The 20,528-nt window shown below is 37.3% G+C and overlaps 1 protein-coding gene across 1 annotated transcript; it reads right to left on the bottom strand.

Annotated features, from left to right (window-relative positions):
* Positions 1-412: 412 nt before the first annotated feature.
* On the bottom strand, positions 413-1,636 carry LOC140942008 (trace amine-associated receptor 7e-like). The gene is made up of 2 exons (XM_073391001.1): positions 1,198-1,636; positions 413-879 (listed from the first exon to the last, which is right to left on the bottom strand). The coding sequence occupies exons 1-2, from the start codon at positions 1,634-1,636 to the stop codon at positions 413-415; spliced, it is 906 nt and encodes a 301-aa protein (XP_073247102.1).
* Between the last annotated feature and the right edge of the window lie 18,892 nt (positions 1,637-20,528).

Here is a 20,528-nt window from a genome sequence, read left to right as displayed (position 1 = left end):
AAGGAATCACCTAGAGTTTGGTTCATATGGGAAAAGATTAAACAAATGAGCGGCTCTGCTTGGAAGAATGCAGATCACGATCTGATTCCAGATTTAATTAAAAACAAATTTTCAGTAGGCATAGCTTCTGTTCGGATAAACTGAGTTATCGCTTAGCTGTTGAAAATCTTTAAGAAATGAGCGAGAATGGGAACCTCGCCTGTTGTAGTGGATTCTGGTTTAATAAAACAAATACTCAGGATACGTATGAAGTAAATTGCTTTATGTTTACTCATGGGAAGTTAGCATTGTCCTAACTGCTGAATGCTGCCTTAATCCTCTTAATTCAAGTTTTGCTATCTTGTCACTAGCCATACGTAAGTGCATTGAAAATCAAATCGCACGCATACTTATATATAGGGAACTTTTTAAACTAAATGTTCACCATAGACTTGAATGCATTTCGCAGATATTCATTTCGAACAGAGTAAACAAGAGGATTAATAGTTGACGGAGCAAGTGACATTGTCCGCGCCCATGGGAGGAAAAGTGCAAGCTCCCGATAATATCCCAAGTGTTCCATAATACTGGAACCAAGTATACCTGGTACCAGTGAAGCGAACAGTACCATGGTGACAATGAGCATATCACGAAAAACCTTCTTCTCTCGTTGAAGCACAGCTTTTAATTGTTGCGAGGAGACAACGTTGTCAGCCACCTGTCTATTGTGATGGACAATTGCGAGCCATGTTCTGACGTAATTGATGGGCGGGGCAACAAAAAACAGCAAACCCCAGATGCTGATGGTAAGACCTCTGATAAAAGGTGGCAAAACCAAAATATTCAAGGCCGTGAACATGAGCCAGACCACTCCTGCGAAGGTGACTTTCTTTATAGCACCTGATTAAAACAATAAGAGCTTAGTGTTTTAGCACCTATTGTACACCGTGAGCAGTCTTTCTTTGCTCGAAAATCTATGAGGGAGCGCGATATTTGAGTATAAGAGCGATGATTATGGATTTTCTTCTAGTCACGTGGTCTTTGATTTACAATAGCGGGCAACTTCAAAAAGGCACATGACTTCGATGAGTTGTAAGATTTTTGAGCTTACGACACGGTCATATGATACTGCTCTGCGAATGCCCTGTTCTGACAGCTATAAATTAAAGATGGCGCTTTTTGCGACTTCCTTGTCTTATTATCAGCGGAGAAACCTACCTTCTTTTGACGCTTCTGCCATATACACGAGGGGCTTGGACACAGCATACTGGCGATCAAAACTCATAATTGTGACGTTCAAGAAAGACAAACCAGCTGTAAACACATAGGAAATATAATATAAGTAAAATATCAATAGCTGGTTTGAACACGGCTCTTTAGAATTTGGAAGGACAAGTCGCCACACGATAAACATTGGCTGAGCAGTGAGAGCTGTAAGAAAATCCGTGAAGGCCAGGCTACACAGTAAGATGTTGCTGGGTCTCTGTAAGGAGGGGTTCTTGGTGACAGTAACAATAACAGCAAGGTTACTAAAGAACGCAAAAATGGCACAAGGAGCGTTGGCAGTAGCAAGGAGAATGCTGTTGATGTAGGAAACCGTGTCGTCGATTGTCAGTCCACTCCAGGTGTCACAAAAAGTGGCATTTTCTTCGTTCATCTTTTGGTCTTGTTAATCTGGTGATTTGTTTTTAATTAGCTTGTACCTGAAAATAATAAATGTCAACTGAATTCCCATCATTTCGTATCGCTGGAACAACTACAAAAGTAATTCTGAAAGTGACTTTGCTTTTATTCTTTAACCTGCTCCAAATGAACAGTCATTGAATGAAGCTGAGTATGATATGATGAATTATGCAGATCGAGGCGGGTGTTCGTCACTACAACCCAGGGCGGATAAAGGCTGGGCGGTGAAACGAGCGCTCTGCTCTTCATTTAATGTGTGATGCGGAGTAGGACTGGCACGAGCGCTCTTTCCGCGCTTCCGGTGCGCTTCAAGGCCGGCGAAATTTTCCTTTTTGCAAACCGGAAATCCTATTTTCTTTCTGTAATTTCAGGCTACAATGTTAAATAGATAAATTCGCTTCATAACAATATCAATAAAACAGTTTCATATGTTTGTGTCTGTACGTCTATAAGTCAAACTTGTTAGTCGTATAATGCCAAAATTTGAGTTTAATTTGAAAGCGTTGAATACCTCTTCCTTCCATTAAATATCACCTAATCGTCTTTCGCCGTTTCGTTTGCAAAAGCTTAACACTTCTTAACCTCAATTTTTACATATGTTAAAGGAGGATAAATTTTATATAACATAACAAAGAATTAGACTGATATATATATATTGATATAGTGGCGTTGTACTTCTTCAAACTTTGCTGCTCGGGTGCAACGCGCCATGGCCATTCGCGCAATGCGTTGCAAATCCGGCAACCGCATGTAAACAAAATTTATTGAGGTTTGTTGTAAGGTTTTTTCTCCGTTTTTCTCTCTAAAACAAAACAAGGTAAACAGAAAAAACTGGGGGAAAACTAATTTTGAAGTTTGGAAGAAACAGAAAGACGTCTGAGATGTTTTTTTCAACATTAAAAAGAATGATGATGGTGATTGAAATTAGCATAATTTCACCTTGCACGAGCTGCACGCATTTATAAAATACACGTCATCTAGTTATGACACTTATAGTTTTGCCATGAATGACATGGATGAGATTTTCCTTCGTGTTTCAGACAGTACTTAGTTGTTTTTGTTTTGGAATAACATCGACATTGGCGAGTAGCAGAACGAAAATATAATTCAGTGGTAGAGTCTTGGAAGTAATAAAAGAAACCCTTTGAAAGAGATGTTTGTCTACTCCAACTAAACCTCCCGCAAAAAATAGCAACATTTGCCTCTCGGAGACAGCGTACCAGCACAATGAACGAGGAAGAAGTGCAAGAAAACAATTCAAGCCGCCATAATTCACTGACAGCGGCAGTGTCTAATGTACAAACCACATCATATCGCAAGCCCTGACCGAAGTCGAAAACAAGCGACATTTCTAAGCAGAGTCCCAGTCCACTGCATCACACCTTTTTGCTCGGACGCGCTCGTTTCACCGCCCAACCTTTATCCGCCCTGCCGCAACCCTTTTTGAGCTATTTTGAAAAAATAGCTCATATGTCAGTGGTGTGAGCGTATGTATCTTTGTGGCTTTGTATCTTTGTAACTTTGTAACTTTGTATCTTTATAACTTTGTATGTTCGGATGTTTGTTGCAAGAGCCAATAAGGTTGAAGGTACTATGAGTTGATGCTAAGGAACCAATGAGATCTTGGCATCTACTTAAAAATCACATTGCTAAAGGTCGAACAAGGGCACTTTAAGACCGCCATCTTGATTCTTTACAATTTGTTCGTCTTTTATTACGGCTACAGGTGTTTGGAAACATTATATTAAATATCTTCATGATTCAAACGCTGTGTACAGTGATGCAGCTGTTTAAGGGTTCATATTTTAGTGTGGATGCTACTTCAAGACATTTCTGACCGAATTCGGCTATCGCGAACGGTACCACGCACGTATTTATGAGTTGTGTTTCACCTGCTTCAAGGTAGAGTATAAACGATCATATATTTTCAAAGCTCTTCCAGTGAAGCAATAATTGATATTTAGATATGGACTTTAATTCGAAAGTATGCGGCCTATAAAATGTGGTTTTAGAAGTTTGAAAAACAGCTTATTTTTTTAAAAGCTGTACCGAGTATTGTTAATCCTGTAAACAAGCTGTAGAAATATTATTCTCTCGCTTACAAAGTTCAACAGACCTTTTTCGTTCCGGCAAAACAACAACAAAAAGGAATAATAAGTGAACAACATGATACATCCTTCCTGCATACTAAGCATTATAGTTATTGAAACGTATTTTATTTAGTAAAGATGCGTATAAACTTAAGTAGAAACAGTAGCGTTAGGGAATAAAATTGGAAGAAGCTAGTTGACACAATAATTAGGTACTGCTTTATTGAGTGGAGTAACATGATATGAGTAGAGATATATTTCGGCAGTTTGATAATTTTCTTGGAAGTTAATAAATGTTAGGCTATCAACCTTGACGTTGCATGAAACATAATTTAATTGCAGATGTTGTAATAAGGCCGAGGTGATTTCTTAAAATCGCTTGAGAAAATTTTGTAGTAAACAATTTGCGTTTTTTTTAAGTACGAATTGTAAAAGGGCCAAAGACCAACATCTTCACATGCAAATCGTGTGCATGAGTTATTTTTATAATTCTGTTTACTCGATTACTGTGTGATAACTCGAATTCCCTCACGTACGAACCACGGAAGGGGGCAAAGTCCAACACTTTCACGTGCCATCTGTGTGACTGTACATCTCATGCAGATTGGCTTTTCACAATAGTAATAGTGACTTGAACGTATAAAGAGCTGTTTCGTTTAGTAACCAATGCCCTAAAAAAGGCTCTTGTCTTTTAAGAAGCAATAGCTTTTAAAACATGAAGAAATAAGTTGTCGGAGTTAAAGACTGTCTCACAAATGTTAATAAATGTTAGGTTATCAACCTTGACGTTGCATGAAACATAATTTAATTGCAGATGTTGTAATGAAGCCGAGGTGATTTCTTAAAATCGCTTGAGAAAATTTTGTAGTAAACAATTTGCCTTTTTTTAACGTACGAATTGTAAAAGGGCCAAAGACCAACATCTTCACGTGCAAATTGTGTGCAAGAGTTATTTTTATAATTCTGTTTACTAGTTTATTGTGTGATAACTCGAATTCCCTCACGTACGAACCACGAAAGGGGACAAAGTCCAACACTTTCACGTCCCAGCTGTGTGACTGTACATCTCATGCAGATTGGCTTTTCACAATGATAAATAGTAACTTGGACGTATGAAGACCTGTTTCGTTTTGTAACCAATGCCTTAAAAAAGGCTCTTGCCTTTTAAGAAGCAATAGCTTTTAAAACATGAAGAAATAAGTTGTCGGAGTTAAAGACTGGTTCACTGAGTAGAATCGCACGTGAAAACCTCGTGAATTATGATGACGCAACCATCTACCTCAATGATAAAAATCCTGGTATTTCGTAACTATTCAGTATTCGATGAGTCACATTTTGGCTTAAGAAACTCCGAGGAAACCTTAGAGTTTTCCTTCTAATCAACGTTTGGTGAGTAGAAATTTATTTTACTTTAGCAATTTGTTTAACTTGCACCAGATGTAACTGGGAAAGACAGAGGAAAGTGAATACATAGGTTGAGGATCGACTCAGCTGAGCGTTTCGCGTTTTCATTTATGTAGCGCAATACCCAATTTCGCACAAAAACCAAATCTACATTTAGGATGAAAAAGGTAGATTCATCACTCTTGGTAAGGTTGCACCGAAGTATTATAGTTACACTGAAGCATTCAAAATAGCTCATGCACGTTGAACGTGCCTATGTTTAAAATACGTTGCTGCTCCCCCTCACCCACCCAATGTTGAATCTCGGGAGAAATTGCCGCTACTTGTGTCCAACATTGTGGGTGGGGTTGAGGAAGGCCTAAGCCTGCGCAGTTTTATTTGGCGGGTATGAAAAAGCACCACAAATGCAACACTTGTCCTAAGATTTATCTTCATGATTGCAGCAAGCATTCGTGCGTGTAAACTAATACTAAAGTGAAAAGACTGACTGATAACTTGTGCTGGCCACGAAATTTTCCTTCCTTATTACGTAAAGATCAATTATTCAACATACTCATTATTAGCACCTGTATTACTATAACCGATAAAACCCTAAAAGCTATTATAGTTTCGAAACCATTTTTCTAATCTTTTTTCTAAGGGACTCGTGGAAGCAAGGCTATATCCGAGCGTCCGAACTGGAAAAACTTTGACCTGAGTTTTCTGTGCCTTTGCAGTCACGAAAAACAACACTTTATAACCGCCTTTCATCTAATATCCTGTATTACGAAATGTTTGAACTTCTTTTTGTCTAAATGACCATCGGTTGAAACCATTTTTTTTTCAAATGGCGCTTTAAAATTTGATTAGTATTTATTTAACATGGTCTTTGAATGCCTTAGCTGCCTTCGCGCATATTAGATTTAGATAATCAAGCAGTTTTGAACTTTACAAAAAGTGATGATACATCAAAATTAAATTGAAGAGTTCACGACGATATTTTACAGTGAAAAAACCTCTTCCACAGAGGCTTCTGTGTAGCAGAGACCTAAATTAAAAGCAGTGCAATGATTGATGAATTATTCACAGCCAGTGTCAGCCGATACGTTTATTTCGTTGTGAATGTATAAAGCTTTGCAGGAAACAGCAAATATAAAATTTCGTCCGTGTAGCTTTGCTCCAAAGTTTTAACAAGAAATGGACTTACACAAATAGGTGACTGATCGTCCTAGAAGTGTTAAACCTAGTTGTGCAGTTTGTGAAGAGGCAATTTGATGAAATTACGTGAACTGAATAGTTGTCGTTTACTCCGTTCCCACTCACTCCCTGACCACTCTCAGTCACTCATAATTATAAGGTAAACTTACAGTTATTCAATTACTTCAATTGTCATCGTGTATGAAGTTACTCCTGTTACTGAGGCTTCCCAAATACATCATGTAGCTGGCTGAAAAGGCTAAAAACCCTAAATTTGCATTTTCGGCTGCTACTTTACCTTCCAAAAAGTTTTTTCAAAAGACACACACAATAAGCTATGCAGCTGTAGGCAACGCATTAACAGTTTGAAGTACTTAATTAGCAGCCATCAAGAAAACGCGCGGAGTGAACAGTCGAATGCATGGTTTCCAAAGTTGATTCTTTGGCTACTCTCTCAGTTTTCTTCTGATTGGCTGAGACTGGAAGCAGGCCAAATTATATATTTTAGCTCGCAAAATAGGCTAGAATTAATGCCCAATTAACTAACATGATTTCAAGTACTATAAAAAGAGTGCCGATTTTTTCAAAAGATAGGCCAAGTAAATGTTAATTTGCTGGAAGAAATCGAAACTTAACTGTTAAAATTAAAACGTGATCACCACAGTATTAACAAAAAGTTACCGGACCTTCATGGTCGTCTTGCAGGCCTACAGGCAATATAGCGCGATATCTAACAACCTTATATCAAAGTAATGTTTATAAGGTCAGCCCTAATAAACGCTGAAACTCAAAACTTTTTTTTTTATTTTGCTTGTTTGATCTGTTCTGAAGATCAGTCTTAATGTAGTAGATGAGTTTTTAAGCTGAAATAAACCTATCAGAGGTTAGTCAAAATGATTGATTATTGATAACCAGTTTTCAGTGGAAGCTTAAGAATAATAAAATAATTTCAGTGTAATTTCTCTCAATGGAAAAATAGATTGACCAATTACCAGGTTGTGGATCGCATTATATCTCAAAAAAACAGGCAGGCATCACTTTTATCCTTCCAAATATTCCCTCAAAGAATCAGCATTTTTCACACTTGCAAATCAATGTAATGTAACTGAAGCTAACTGAGAAATAACGAACGAAAGTGTGACGAGCAGAAACTTTGCACTTGACTCATAAGTACATAAGTAAAAATTGATTTTTAATTTTTATTTACAGCAAAATGAAGGACAGCGACGCACACTCAGCGTCCTAAGTGTCATGTAATATTGTGGATTAATAGGTTAGGAAAATCCACTGGTTTTTTCTTTGGATATTTTGAAAAACCAACCCAACGCGGTTAATTGATTTAAACTTTCGGAAGTACGGAATAGTATAAGCAATTATTATAAACGCGGCTAACGAGTAAAAATCATCAATTATGCGAATGAAGTAATTTTACTTGTTTCTCCCACTGTTAAAATTTAAAACGAGCGGTAAGATCTGCATCGCTGCATTTATATTTCGATGCAATGGCGAGCCGAAGACTCCATATATATCTGACTCGTCACGCTCGTATAAATTCCGCGTTAGATAGGTTTATTTTGGTCGAGTAGGAAAAGGAAACGCTGCAGGTAAATACGTAAATGAGGACAATTTTGTGTCCGATTAACAAATATGGCTTATTCTGATTGGTAGCCTGTGTAGCACGCATTTCGATCGAGTTATTGCGCAAAAATTGGAGCAAGAGCAAAAACAACTTGAATGGGTGTAGGGGGAGGGAGAGGGGAAAAACATTTACGTCACCGTACCTGCTGCAAAACAAGTTTGCCTTGGGCTCGTAAAACGTGCAACATGAACAGAGTTTGCTGCAAAAAGTGCAACTTCTCTCTACTTTCTGCAACAACTTTTCGCAGTCTGCAACTACCTGATTTGTTGCAAGACAGGTTTGAATGTTGGTAGTAAAACGTGCGGAATACCTTTTCAACTCCTCGGTCTCCATAATTCTTCAGATCATACTCAGCCTCATTCAATAATTGTTAAATAATTTACATTAGTCAGGTTCCCACAACCTGGAGGAGGCAACTTCCATGTTCTCGTGTCAAGGCGTTTTTGCTGACCAGTTTATTTTTAGAACGATTTTGGCGCGAATTTAAAATATCTTCTACTGTCTACGTCGTCCCATAAACCAGTCGGGAAAACCTACACACTCCTTATTTCCTCCTTATTTTTAGACCAAAATGAGGCCCGAAGGGTCCAAAAAAATTTTTTTGAGACCACCCCCCTTATTTCAAGGTCTAAATGACCGGCTCCTCCCCTACATCTAAAGTTCTGGATCCGCTAATGCTACTATACTATCTGAGAGCCTGGTACACGCTAGGTTCAGTGGGCAAAAGATTAAGCAATCTAAAGTAACGGCTCTGCTAGGAAGAATACAGGTCAGATCATAATCTGATTCCCGATTTAAAAACACACTTGATTCGGAGATTCTGTGCAGATGGATCGGTTTTTCACCCAGCTGTCGAGAATCTTAAAGAAATGAGAATAAGGACCTCACCTATAGATTCTGGTTTTAATAAATAAAAAAAAAGTCAAGCTAAATATGATGTAAATATTCTATATTTCTAATACTCCATTTATTTCATGTCTTTGGAAATATATGTACTGAATTCTCTTTATTTATCAGTCTGTGTGCATTAGGGAGAAATCACAAACAAACTTACAGCTATGAAGAACTTGTTGTTACCGGTTCTTTAAGATTTTCTGAGCCTTGTAATGCGTAAGGAAAGGATTTTACGACAGCTTGAAATTTCAAAATTTAAAAGAATTTGTACGAAATACCACTCAACCATAACTGGGTTACAAGGGTTCTTTTCCCCTTACATATCCTTCTAATTTTTTGCGGCTTTAAATCGCTACTTTTAGATATACGGCAGAAAATTACGGGTTACCTAATTTTAATATGCTCTTTATTTCGTCCTTTTTTCGTGTTTACAGAAATCGATCACTTGACAAACTATTGCAAAAGGCCTATCTGCCACATGGGATTTATTCCATTCCGTTTTTTAGAACAATACTTTCTGTCGCACTTTACATATAAATACAGTGCACTGGAGATCAAATCGCAAGCATACTTTTGAGGAACATTTTAAACTAAATCTTAACCATAGACTTGAATGTATTTCGCAGATTTTCATTTTGCGCAAAGTAAATGAGAGGATTAATACTTGAAAAAGCGAGTGACATTGTCCAGGCCCATGGGGCAAAAATGGTATGCACTCGAGAATATCCCAAGTGTTCAATAATCAAACCGACAAGACCTGGCACAAGTGAAGTGAAAAGCACCACGGTGACAATGAGCATATCACGAAACACTTTCTTCTCGCGATGAACCAGCGCTGATAACTGTTGGGAGGAGACAACGTTATTAGCCACCTGTCTATTGTGATGAACGATGGCACGCCACGTTCTGAAGTAATTGATGGGTGGGGCGAAAAGAAACAGCATACTACAGATGCCGATTATAATGAGCTCCATAAACGGTGGTAAAACAAAAACAGTCAGGACTGTGAGTACCAACCAGCCCACTCCAGCAAAGGTGACCTTTTTTATAGTACCTGATTGGAAAAATAAGAGATTAGTATATTCGCCACTTTAGAAACGAGAAGGAAACTGGACCGAGTTAACCTTTGTAGAGACTTCTGGGACGGAAAAAATTCGCCAATAGCTGACCGCGCGTCTTAATAAACGATCCCAGAAGTCTCTGCGAAAGTTAACTTTGTAAAGTTTCCTTTTCGTTTCCAAAGAGTCGAATAGCCCACGTTCAACATATCTAACATCACTCCGAGGCTTTGTGATCATATTTCTTTATATGGTTTGTCTGTCTGTTTGTTTGTTTGTTTGTGTCCAAGTCTCTTCTGGGAGTTACGAGAGAATGGAGTTGTGAAAAAATTGCAATTTTGTCCCTAAAGTCTCGGAGTCATGTCAGAGTTTTAATATGGGCTATTGGTATTGTGCTAGTGAAGGGTGCTTTAAGCGCGTTCGAATTCTGGTGTATTGATTGGGCATCTCTGAGGTGAAAGGATTTTGCTATTTACCATCAATCGGAAAAACAAGTTTGCTTACTATAAACATGTGAAGTACAAGCATTAAGGCGGCCTATACAAAAAGAAAACATACAAACTAAAAAGGTCTATTACCACGCGTGCAAGAAAAATCTTGACACGGGATAACATCGTCATGATATTGAATCAGTCAAGTCTAAAGGCAGACACCTTCAAAATACTATCAATTCACTTAAAACGTGATCGCACAGAAATTCGAAAATCTTCTCAACTGTTATCTTACTGATACTTCCATTTTATCAGTTGATACCAATCAGAAATTCATTTTTAATTCATATATTTTTTTTTTGACAGGAGCCGGTTTCTGTTTTTTTACGGTTGATTTTCTTCTAGTCACGTGATCCATGTCTTGCAACATTGATGATGGTACCCCTCTAAGCTTTATTTTTCTTGTTTTTCTACAAAAAGATAAAGTGATTCGATGGGAAACTATCAACAGGACAGCGGGTAACTTCAAAAAAAGTACTTGCCCTCGATGAGAAGTAAGGCTGTTAAGCTAGCGATACGGTCATGTCAGACTCAGCGGATTCCCTATTATGGAAACTTTGTGTGACTTAATTTACATCGAGGAAACTCACCTCCTTTTGTGACTTCTGTAACATATACCAGGGGCTTGGATAGAGCATAATGGCGATCAAAACTCGTAATTGTGATGTACAAGAAAGACAAACAAACTGTCAGCACATAGGTAATATTATATGAATAAAAATACAATATTTGTTTTGAACACGGCACCTTAGACCTTAGAAGGGCTAGTCGCCATACGATCAATATTGGCTGAGCAATGACCGCTGACAGGAAATATGTAAAGGCCAGGCTACACAGAAGAATGTTGCTGGGTCTCTGCAGGCAGGGGTTCTTGGCGACAGTGACCATGACGGCGAGGTTACTAAGGCACGCAAAAATGGCACATGGTACATTAACAGCAACGAGGAGAATGTTGTTGATGTAGGAGACCGTATTGTTCCTTGTCAGTTCAATCCCGCTAGGACTGAAAATACAAACAGTAGTATTTTCTTCATCCATCTTTTGGTCTTGTGAATAAAGTGATTTTTTCCAGGTTTATAGTTTGTTCCTGAAAAGGATAAATGTCAATCGGAATTTCCATCATTTCTTGTCGCTGTAACAACTAGAATAGTAATGCTAACATGCAGCACATTGTTAATAATTTCTCTTTCAAACTTTAAACTTTTTTTACATCTTTCCTGACTGACTAAGGCGTAGATTTCCTAAGTTTTTTTCAATGTGCTGATTATAACATGCAGCAAGGCATTCCAAGTAACTAATAATACTCTTTATACTACTGAATTCTTCATGTAATAATAATTAAAACGCCTGTGATCTCGTACATTGAGTAAGACTTATTTCCAAAATTCTATATACACTCGAGTGTAGAATTATTATGAATGTAAAAACTAGCTACCCGTTTCTTTATTTGGTTAGTTTTGACAGTTTTTTATAGAGCACGCGCGTCCTTTTCCTTCGCCCTTAAAAACCCGGCGCCTGCTACGCAGGCTAATTTCTCCAGATATAAATGGCCTGCCTAGACACTCTTACACTCTAACTGGCTGTCCGGACACTCTGTCTCGCTGAGCTGCTAGGGACTCATGGAGGCTAGGCTATAAATACATCAGGTACATCGCAGTGGTCCGAGATTGCGAAAAGACTGACCTTTCCAAGACTTTTTTTATGAAAAAGTTAGCAGAAATCCGTCGTCTCTGCTGGAAAGAACGTCTTTAAATTAGTAAAAGTGCCAAGTTTGAAAGTGATTTGTTTCAAGCAAATAAAAATATAGTTCCTCAAGGTCGCGAGATCTTATAGACGTTTCCTAGTATGTTGGGGGGCACAAACTTGCTCCGCACCATACAATAAGGCGCTTTATCTAGTGATATCGACCGATTTTCCCTAACTGGTACATGTCAAAAGTTGAAAAAAACCATGGAAGGGACTAACGGAAGTACTTTGATCTGAGTTTCTAACACTGAATTTTTAAAACCATATTGTATTCACCACGTTCAAAGTTTACCATCGCCTTTCCGCATCGACTACGAACTGAACTAGTAAATCTTTTTTAACTATAAATGCAATTTGCCTCTTCTCGTGGGGAGTTACGGCGTTTTTATTTTGAAATGTTTGATCATCTCTTTGGTTGAAATAGCCATTGATCGAAAATGCATCTTTTTTCGCCACACGGCCAGACGGCGTTTAAAAATTAATTCGTTTTTTAAACATGCATATGGAGTTTTAAATTTAGAAAATATAACGGATTCAAACGTTAAGAATGGTGCGTCAAGAGGGCGTTTAACAGTGATAGCAGAATTAGCCTCCCCAGAAGAGGTTCTCTTTAAATATTCCAATAAAATAGAAAAAGGCCTGTGAACGATGATTGCCCACAGCTGTCTGATAGGTTCATTTCATCGTGTTACAGGTCAATAAAATTAATTTTAGGTTAAAATTTTTTAACCTAGCTGACCTAGGTTGATTTGGCTCAATTTCGTTTGTCTCCTAGCCCTAATCCAGGAATAATTATGGCTTGGAGACGAGGGAACTAGAGAATCAACCTAGGTTAAAAATTTTTAACCTGAATTTAATTTTGACCTATAACATATATATATATATATATATCTACCTATAGGCAAATAACGTTCCATGAAATTAAGGCATTGGAAATTGATGCGACTTAAATTAAAGCGAATTTAATGAAACACAACTTTCAAAGAAAGAACATTAACGCGATAGAGAGGATCACATTTCAAAATGAAGGAAATTAACACAAACGGGTGTTATCCTCCTTGAAGTATCAAATTAGTTGTACAATTTGTGAACAGGCAATTTCGATAAATTTAGGAAAACTGTATGGTTATCATTTACTCACTAACTCTCTCAAAGTCCTAAGCAAACTTACGTTTACTCAATTGCCGTCGTTTATGAGGCTAATCTTGTTACCTTGGCTTCCTACATGCATGTAGCTGGCTAAAAAAGACTCGGCTGTAAATTTGCATTTTTGGCTGCCACTTTATCTTCAAAAATGTTTAAAATAAGACACACACACAATAGCTTTGCAGCTGTAGGCAACGCATTAACTGACAAAGAGCGGTAATAAGTTTGAGGTACTTAATTGGAAGGTAAATGGTAAGGCCACTTTTCGGAAATTCCAACCGAAAATTGAAGAGTACGTTTTGAGGTAGTCCTTTCATTCCGGTTGGTACGAACCAAACGGAATGTTGCTCACCATTAACCAATTTCTCGGTTCCTTCTCGGTTCCTTCTCGGTTCCAGACTCACGCTACACAAATTCGCCCTTTTTTGTATTCAAACTGTAACGGATGTGGCATTTCTACGGTAAACTGGTAAATCGCTTAGCATTATGCTTTCGACACCCCAACCGGATTTTTCTGTCAAATGGTAAGCATGATTGGCTGAGAATGGGAGCAGGTTGAATTAGATATTTTAGCTCACAAAATACGCTAGAATTAATACCCAATTAAATATAATTTTAAATACTTAAACTGCAAGGGCCGATTTTGTTCTTCTTAGATAGATGCCCCGTTGATTAAATTAAAACTGATAGAATCACTACGTGTTAATAAACAAGTATTATCAAAAAGTTTACCGGTCCTTCAGGGTTGTCTTCTGTACAAGCGATGTAGCGCGATCCCTAAAAACCTTATATCAAAGTAATGTTTATAAACCTTACTAACCAACTCGCTAAAATTCTGTCAGTTATTTGTTATTGCTACTTTTTGATCTGTTCTGGGGATCCATCTATAAAAATAACTAAACCTGCCAAAAGTCAGTCGAAATTTATGATTTTAAAACGATCTCACAGTATAAGATTAGATAATGCACTTATTTCTGTGAAATTTCTCCCAGTGGAAAAAAAACAGATTGACCAATTACCAGTTTGTTGATCGCATCAGAAGTCAAAACAGCATGCATCACTTTTTATCCTTCCCAAGATTCCCAGGGAAAAACATTCAGAGTTATGACCAAATCAATGCAATAAAACTCAGTAACAACAAACGAAAATGTGAAGGGCCGAAACTTTGAACTTGACACATAACTACCCAAAATGAATTTGTAAAACCAAAAATTGATTTGTCATTTTTATTTGCAGTAAAATGGATGACAGCGACGTACAGGTCCTTGTTGTTACGTAATACATACATACATACATGCATGATTGCTTCGTGAGAAGCATGAAACTCAGAGTTGCAAATAAATGTGTTTGAATTAGTCCGACTCCAGAAATCTATATTATATTCACAGCTCTGGTTTTAACTTTGAGCATTATTATAGTAGATGAAGTCTTCAGTTTATCTGCTGCTAGTCATATGTACATACATACATAGAGGATATTACATGGCCGCGCGAAGATACGATATTTCTCTTCTCGTGTTGAAAAATATTTCACGAGTGAGCGCAGCTCACTCGTGAAATATTTTTCAACACGAGAAGAGAAATTTCGTATCTCTAAGCGGCCATGTAATGTTCTATTTATTATATAAACACCAATGAAATACCAAACCATTTCACTTTAATAGTTTTTTGGTGTGAAAGGCGCGATTTATTAATATGTTGCCTTAGCAACGGTGATATTTTCACATGTGAAGATATTATGTTTACGCGCGAAAGCTCACCTGGTATTTCATTGGTGTTTATATAATAAATGACTTTATTTTATCTCGAATTTACACGGTAGCTAAAAAGCTAATATCTTCGAGAAAAGAAAAAAAAGAAAGAAAGAAAGATTTAAAAATAATAAAATAACATCACTAAGTACTAATTACGTATCTGTTAATGCTAAGTGCTATGAAAGGAGATCGTTCGTATTACTGAGACGTTAAAACCAGCCAGAATGGACTCCTTTCTAATGTTCTCAGACAGGTAGAGAGTTCCAAGTTTTACAGGCAAAGTACTTAAAAGAGTGAAGACCATAAGAAGTGAAAGCAGGTCTATACAATGACAATATATCAGTTCCTCTAAGAAAGTACACCGTTGAGCGCAGAGTAAATAAGTCCTTAAGATACGCAGGGGTAGAAATTGATATAGATACATTTATGAATCGTGATTAACTTACTTTGTACTCTCAGATTGTTAAGTGATGTAGCTGCTTTTCTATTTAATAGCTGACTGTGTGTTGATTCCCTGTCATCAAATCCACACGCAGTGCACGCTTATTCAATGACTCAAGTTTTTCGCTATTCCTAAAGCTACAGCTGAAGCTACAGAAGTGCCATACTACAGAACAATACTGAAAACGTGGCAGAGCAAAGTCCTTATACAATTGTAGCATGGTGGAAGTGTTTACAAGCTTGCGAAATCTTACCATAACATTCAGTTGATTGTTGACTTTTTTACAAATAAGCGAGACTTGTTTGTCGAAATTCAATTGATTATCGATAGTCATTCCCAGGAGGCCAGGTGAGACTTTAGTGGTAAAAGAGAACTGGTGATCAGTGAACTCCAGAACAATGGCATGGTGCTTGCTAGGGTTGACAATCATTCCGTTTTCTGTATACCAGGTATTTGCCTTCCGCACTTCGCACTGCATACGCTGGTCAAGGGCGATAGAATCAGAATCCGAGTCATATAATTGCTCGTCGTCTGCATACATGAAGCTTCACTTCTTTGATGACATGCATAGAGAAGGTCATTTAAGAAGATATTGAAGAAAATCGGTCCGAGTACACTTCCTTGTGGTACACCTCTTCTTACAGATTGCCAGCTAGAATATGCATCGCCAATTTTCACCCTCTGCATCCTGCCGCTCAAGTGATCCTCAAGTAGCGCGCAAGCGCTGCCGTTCAAACCATAGGCTGATAGTTTGGCAAGCAACAGCGCATGCAGTATGGTGTCAAATGCTTTTGACAGATCCATTGTCACTACAGCCACCAGTTCCTTCCTATCTCGGCTACCTTTCCAATCTTCAGTCAGCCGCAGCAATGATGTTTCACAACCGTGGTGTCGTCTATATCCTGAGATATAGTCCGATGATAACCCCATTTTGTTTGTCATTTAGTTATTTGTTGCATAGTTATTAGAGGTGTTTTTACCAAATTTAAAGCTAAACACGGAAGCAAGATTTCTGCATTTTTGCTGAAAGAGCATAATTTACAAAAACTCAGCATAATTATTGGCATAATTTTAGAAAAATGTGAGCACTGCTTGGAACACATCAAGCTTCTTTTGCAGTGGCCAATACAAAACAAAGAGAACAATATAAAAACTATAAATAACTTATTTTGACATGAATTTTTAACAACAAAAGTGTCAGATTTACAGTTGAGAAGTTTCTTAGTTGTTGTTGGAAATTCAAGAGGTGTTAAGCTTCTTGTCGAGAATGATTGCTTAAACTTCTCCATATATTACCTGCTGACGTGTTCGCAAAAATCGAGCGTCCTAATTAAATAAAAATACAGCACTTGGTCAAGAGTAGAAATTACAACAATAGATGTTTACTTAGCAAGCACCTGGAAAAATAGTAGATATCTCGCTCTTGTAATTGAAATATATTTTAATTTACGTAGAAACTACTGACTTATATTAATGCGGTCGAGAGTGCGAGAAAATAACTCTAAAACCGGTCAAAAAAAAAAGAAGGTAGTCTTTTCCTGGAAAATACTAACAAAAGGTGAAGTTGAGGTCAAACATGTCAAATAGTGTAATTCTTAGTGTAAATAAGGCTTTGTTCCTTTTGGGAAACTTATATTTGTATTTCTGTGGAGGCGTACTAAAATGGGACACGTGTCTCTCACCGAATTCATGTCAGCACAAAACTTCAGTATCGATCATCATTTAAACTTATAAGCCAGCAATAAAAGGAGTAAAATAACTCACTAAGATAATAACAGGAACACTTAAAATAACTCTGGTACCGACATGTACCGTAGCAATTTGCCACAAGTGGCTAACGTAATTCTTCAACCGACATTTTCTTCCAAAAGACCAAGAAGAATGAATCAACAGAAAATCATTTTCTCACTTCGGGAGAAGACGTCATTTGATCAGTGTTGATGCGTAGGTGTTGAGCATCAAGTAAAATGAGTCAAATTGTTTCTATGCTATTTTCCTTCACATATAGATATTTCCCAAACCCAAAAAAAATTGTAATAAATCTTAAATTAAAAAACTAAATAAACCGCGGTCTAACTTAGATTTTGTTCAAATAACCGACCCAAAGTGTTGACGTAAGAAGCGTCGCAGTAAAGATCCAAAGGAAATCATTGCACTTAAGGCCTGTTTACATGGAGGTGGGGGACCCTAGGTAGGTGAGGTAACCCGCTTACTTGGGGTAACCCGCCTGTCAATATAATCTTTCATTTTAATGTAATCACGTTTACATGTTTGGGCGGGGGGAGTGACCCGCCACATGTTAATTCACCCACTGGTCGGTATCGCAGCAGCACTATGACCACTCTAATATGAAAATTGGCTCCATTGAAGCGTAGAAAGATGGTTGATTCCGAAATCAATGCCAGATAAAATTATTATAATTTTGGGATTCTTTAAGGTGTTTCGATACATTTCTTGGCAGACCATACATGTTTTTCAATCACCCTGAAAGTGATTTTATTCTTGTCCGATCGCTACAAAATTTTCACCAGTGATTGACTATGAATTGAAGTTTGTCAAAATGCAGTTGTCAGTAAAATCGATATCACTATGACAACAATAAACAAAAACTTTAAAAACGATAAAATCCGAATTTTGCTCGATCGAGACCTGCTACTGAAAACTCCGACTCCAGGAACGTAAAGTGTGGTGTTTAGCAAATAGAAGTAAAAAAAGAAAGTAAAAAATTGTGTTTTTGAATTCAAATAACACGTAAATTTATCTCAGACCTTACATTTTCAATAGCGGCGATAAATTGTTTAATAAAAAAGTTCTAAATAAAACTCACATTACTATTAAGTAGCGTCAGAAGGCTGCTTAACATCATATTTCGATGCTGGGAAATTTTGGTGTATTTTCTTTCCTGCGATCCTGAAAACTAACCTGTTTTCTCACCACCTGTCGAAGTGCAACTTTATTCTAAATTTTGACTTTCAGCGCTTTTCTGTATTATCTCTAAAACGGCTCGACAGAATTCTTTTAAGCAGCCTTCTGACGCTACTTAATATTAATTTGAGTTATTCAGAACTTTTTGTTAAACAATTTAGAATGTAAGGTCTGAAATATATTTTCGTTTTATTTGAGTTCAAACATACAGAATCTTTTACTTCTCACGGAGGTTATCTGCTAAAAATTTAATAGCAGGTCTAGATCGCGCAAAACTCTGATTTTATCTATTTCAAAGTTTTTTGTTTATTGTTCTCATAATGATATCGATTTTACTAAAAACTACATTTTGACAAATTTCAATTCATAGTCAAAATCACTGGTGAAAAGTTTGTAGCGATCGGACAAGAACAAAATCACTTTAAAGGCGATTGAAACATGAAAATCGGTATGGTCTCCGAAAAACTGTATCGAAACACCTTAAAGTGAGTGCCGATTTATTTTTTCGAATAAGGTAACGTAAAGGTTTTAACCTTTTAAACCAGCTTAAAAACTGCCCAAAGAGATCGAATCGAACGTATGGAAGTTGATGGTTTGCAAGGAGGAGAAAAATTGACTTTTAAGTGGTAACAAAGTTACTACAATCAGCCACAAATTAGTTGAGACAATTTGCCATGAAGGGTCTCTCTGACGTTTTGCCAACTTAAAAAGGGGATACGTTCATTTCATCGTGCAACAAAAACAACAACCTTAAGGGTTTATTATTACATCCAACTAGAGAGAATTTTACATTTTTTGATGGCTAATGGAAAAAAATTGTTGCATAGAATGATACATTGTGATAACAAGGGTGTCTAGGAGCTAAATTAACAAACGTTCTCGTACTAGCGCCTAGCAGAGAACAGCAATTTTAATTTGTCCAATTTATCTTTGCTACAAAATTTTGACAAGAAAAACTTATGAGAAGATTATGCAAACAGGGGTGATTGTCCTAGAAGTATTAAATTAGTTTTAAAATTTGTGAAAAGACGATTTTTAAAAATAAAATGAATGAATGGTTGTCGTTTACTTAGTCACTCACGCACTCGCTCACACACTCGTAAGCAAACTTACCTTCACTCAATTGCGGTCGTGCACTAAGCTAATCTTGTTACTGCGACTTTCCAATTACATGTTGCTAGCCGAAAAGGCCAACCCTAAATTTGCATTTTCGGCTGCCACTTTGTCTTCCAAAAAGTTTTAAAAAAGCACACACACAATAGCTTTGCAGCTGCAGGCAGCGAGCGCATTCTATTAGCGGCAGACATCAAGAAAACGTAGTGAACAGTCAAACGCATGGTTTCCAAAGCCTATTGCCTAGTTACGTCCTCAGTTTCCTTCTTCTATTAAACTGAGACTATAGATGGTTTTCACAGTGACGTCATCAAATTGTAACTCAAAATAGCGAGGTTTTACGAATTCTTCTTTACACTACGTTGAAGATAAACAAAAATAAATTTTTGTACAAGTTTCCATCTCCATAGCATGTTTCATTTCGAAAATACAGCGATTTGAACTCCCGAGTTTTCACAGTGCGCGACACCAAAATAGGAATGCTGTCTCGTTGAAAAAAGTCTCTCCTCTTGATTTTCAGCACTATAGCCATTTCAAGCATTAGAAGATATGTTTATGCGCACGTATCCTAGTTCTCGAATAAAAAGAAAGAGCTTTTACAGCAAAAGTGAACTCCATATGCTTTTGTTGATTTCCGGCGGCCATATTGGTGCACCAATATGGCGTCTCCATACGAAGCTCTACAAAGGTTCGTAAAACGTTTCGGCAAATAACTCAGAACCTGTGGGCCAAAAAGACTTGAGACTTGGACAAATCGTTTATATTTTAGTCTTTTATAATATTTCATTTTCTTGGCTTCTTCCACTGTACGGTTTCCAATTTTTTTTTTGTTGCGTTACAGTACATTGAAAACGATCGTTTTATGCAACCGGGCCGAGCCCCTTCATTCAAATTCTCTTCACTAATTCTCTTCCTCAGGGTACCCGAAAGCCGTATATGTCCCGCAATTATACATACGGCTTATTACTGGGCTGCCTGTGGCACGTCCA

The sequence above is a fragment of the Porites lutea genome, chromosome 6 (assembly GCF_958299795.1).
Source record: "Porites lutea chromosome 6, jaPorLute2.1, whole genome shotgun sequence".
NCBI lineage: Eukaryota > Metazoa > Cnidaria > Anthozoa > Scleractinia > Poritidae > Porites > Porites lutea.
Note: the sequence above shows the minus strand (reverse complement) of the source record. Positions and strands in the feature narration are given on the sequence as shown.

What these genes read in the sequence shown, in the direction of transcription:
- LOC140942008 (XM_073391001.1), bottom strand. Translation starts at nt 1,636, where the DNA reads ATGAACGAAGAAAATGCCACTTTTTGTGACACCTGGAGTGGACTGACA. An exon ending in GGCAGAAGCGTCAAAAGAAG is followed by an intron (nt 880 to 1,197) that starts GTAGGTTTCTCC and finishes TGTTTTAATCAG; the next exon opens with GTGCTATAAAGAAAGTCACC.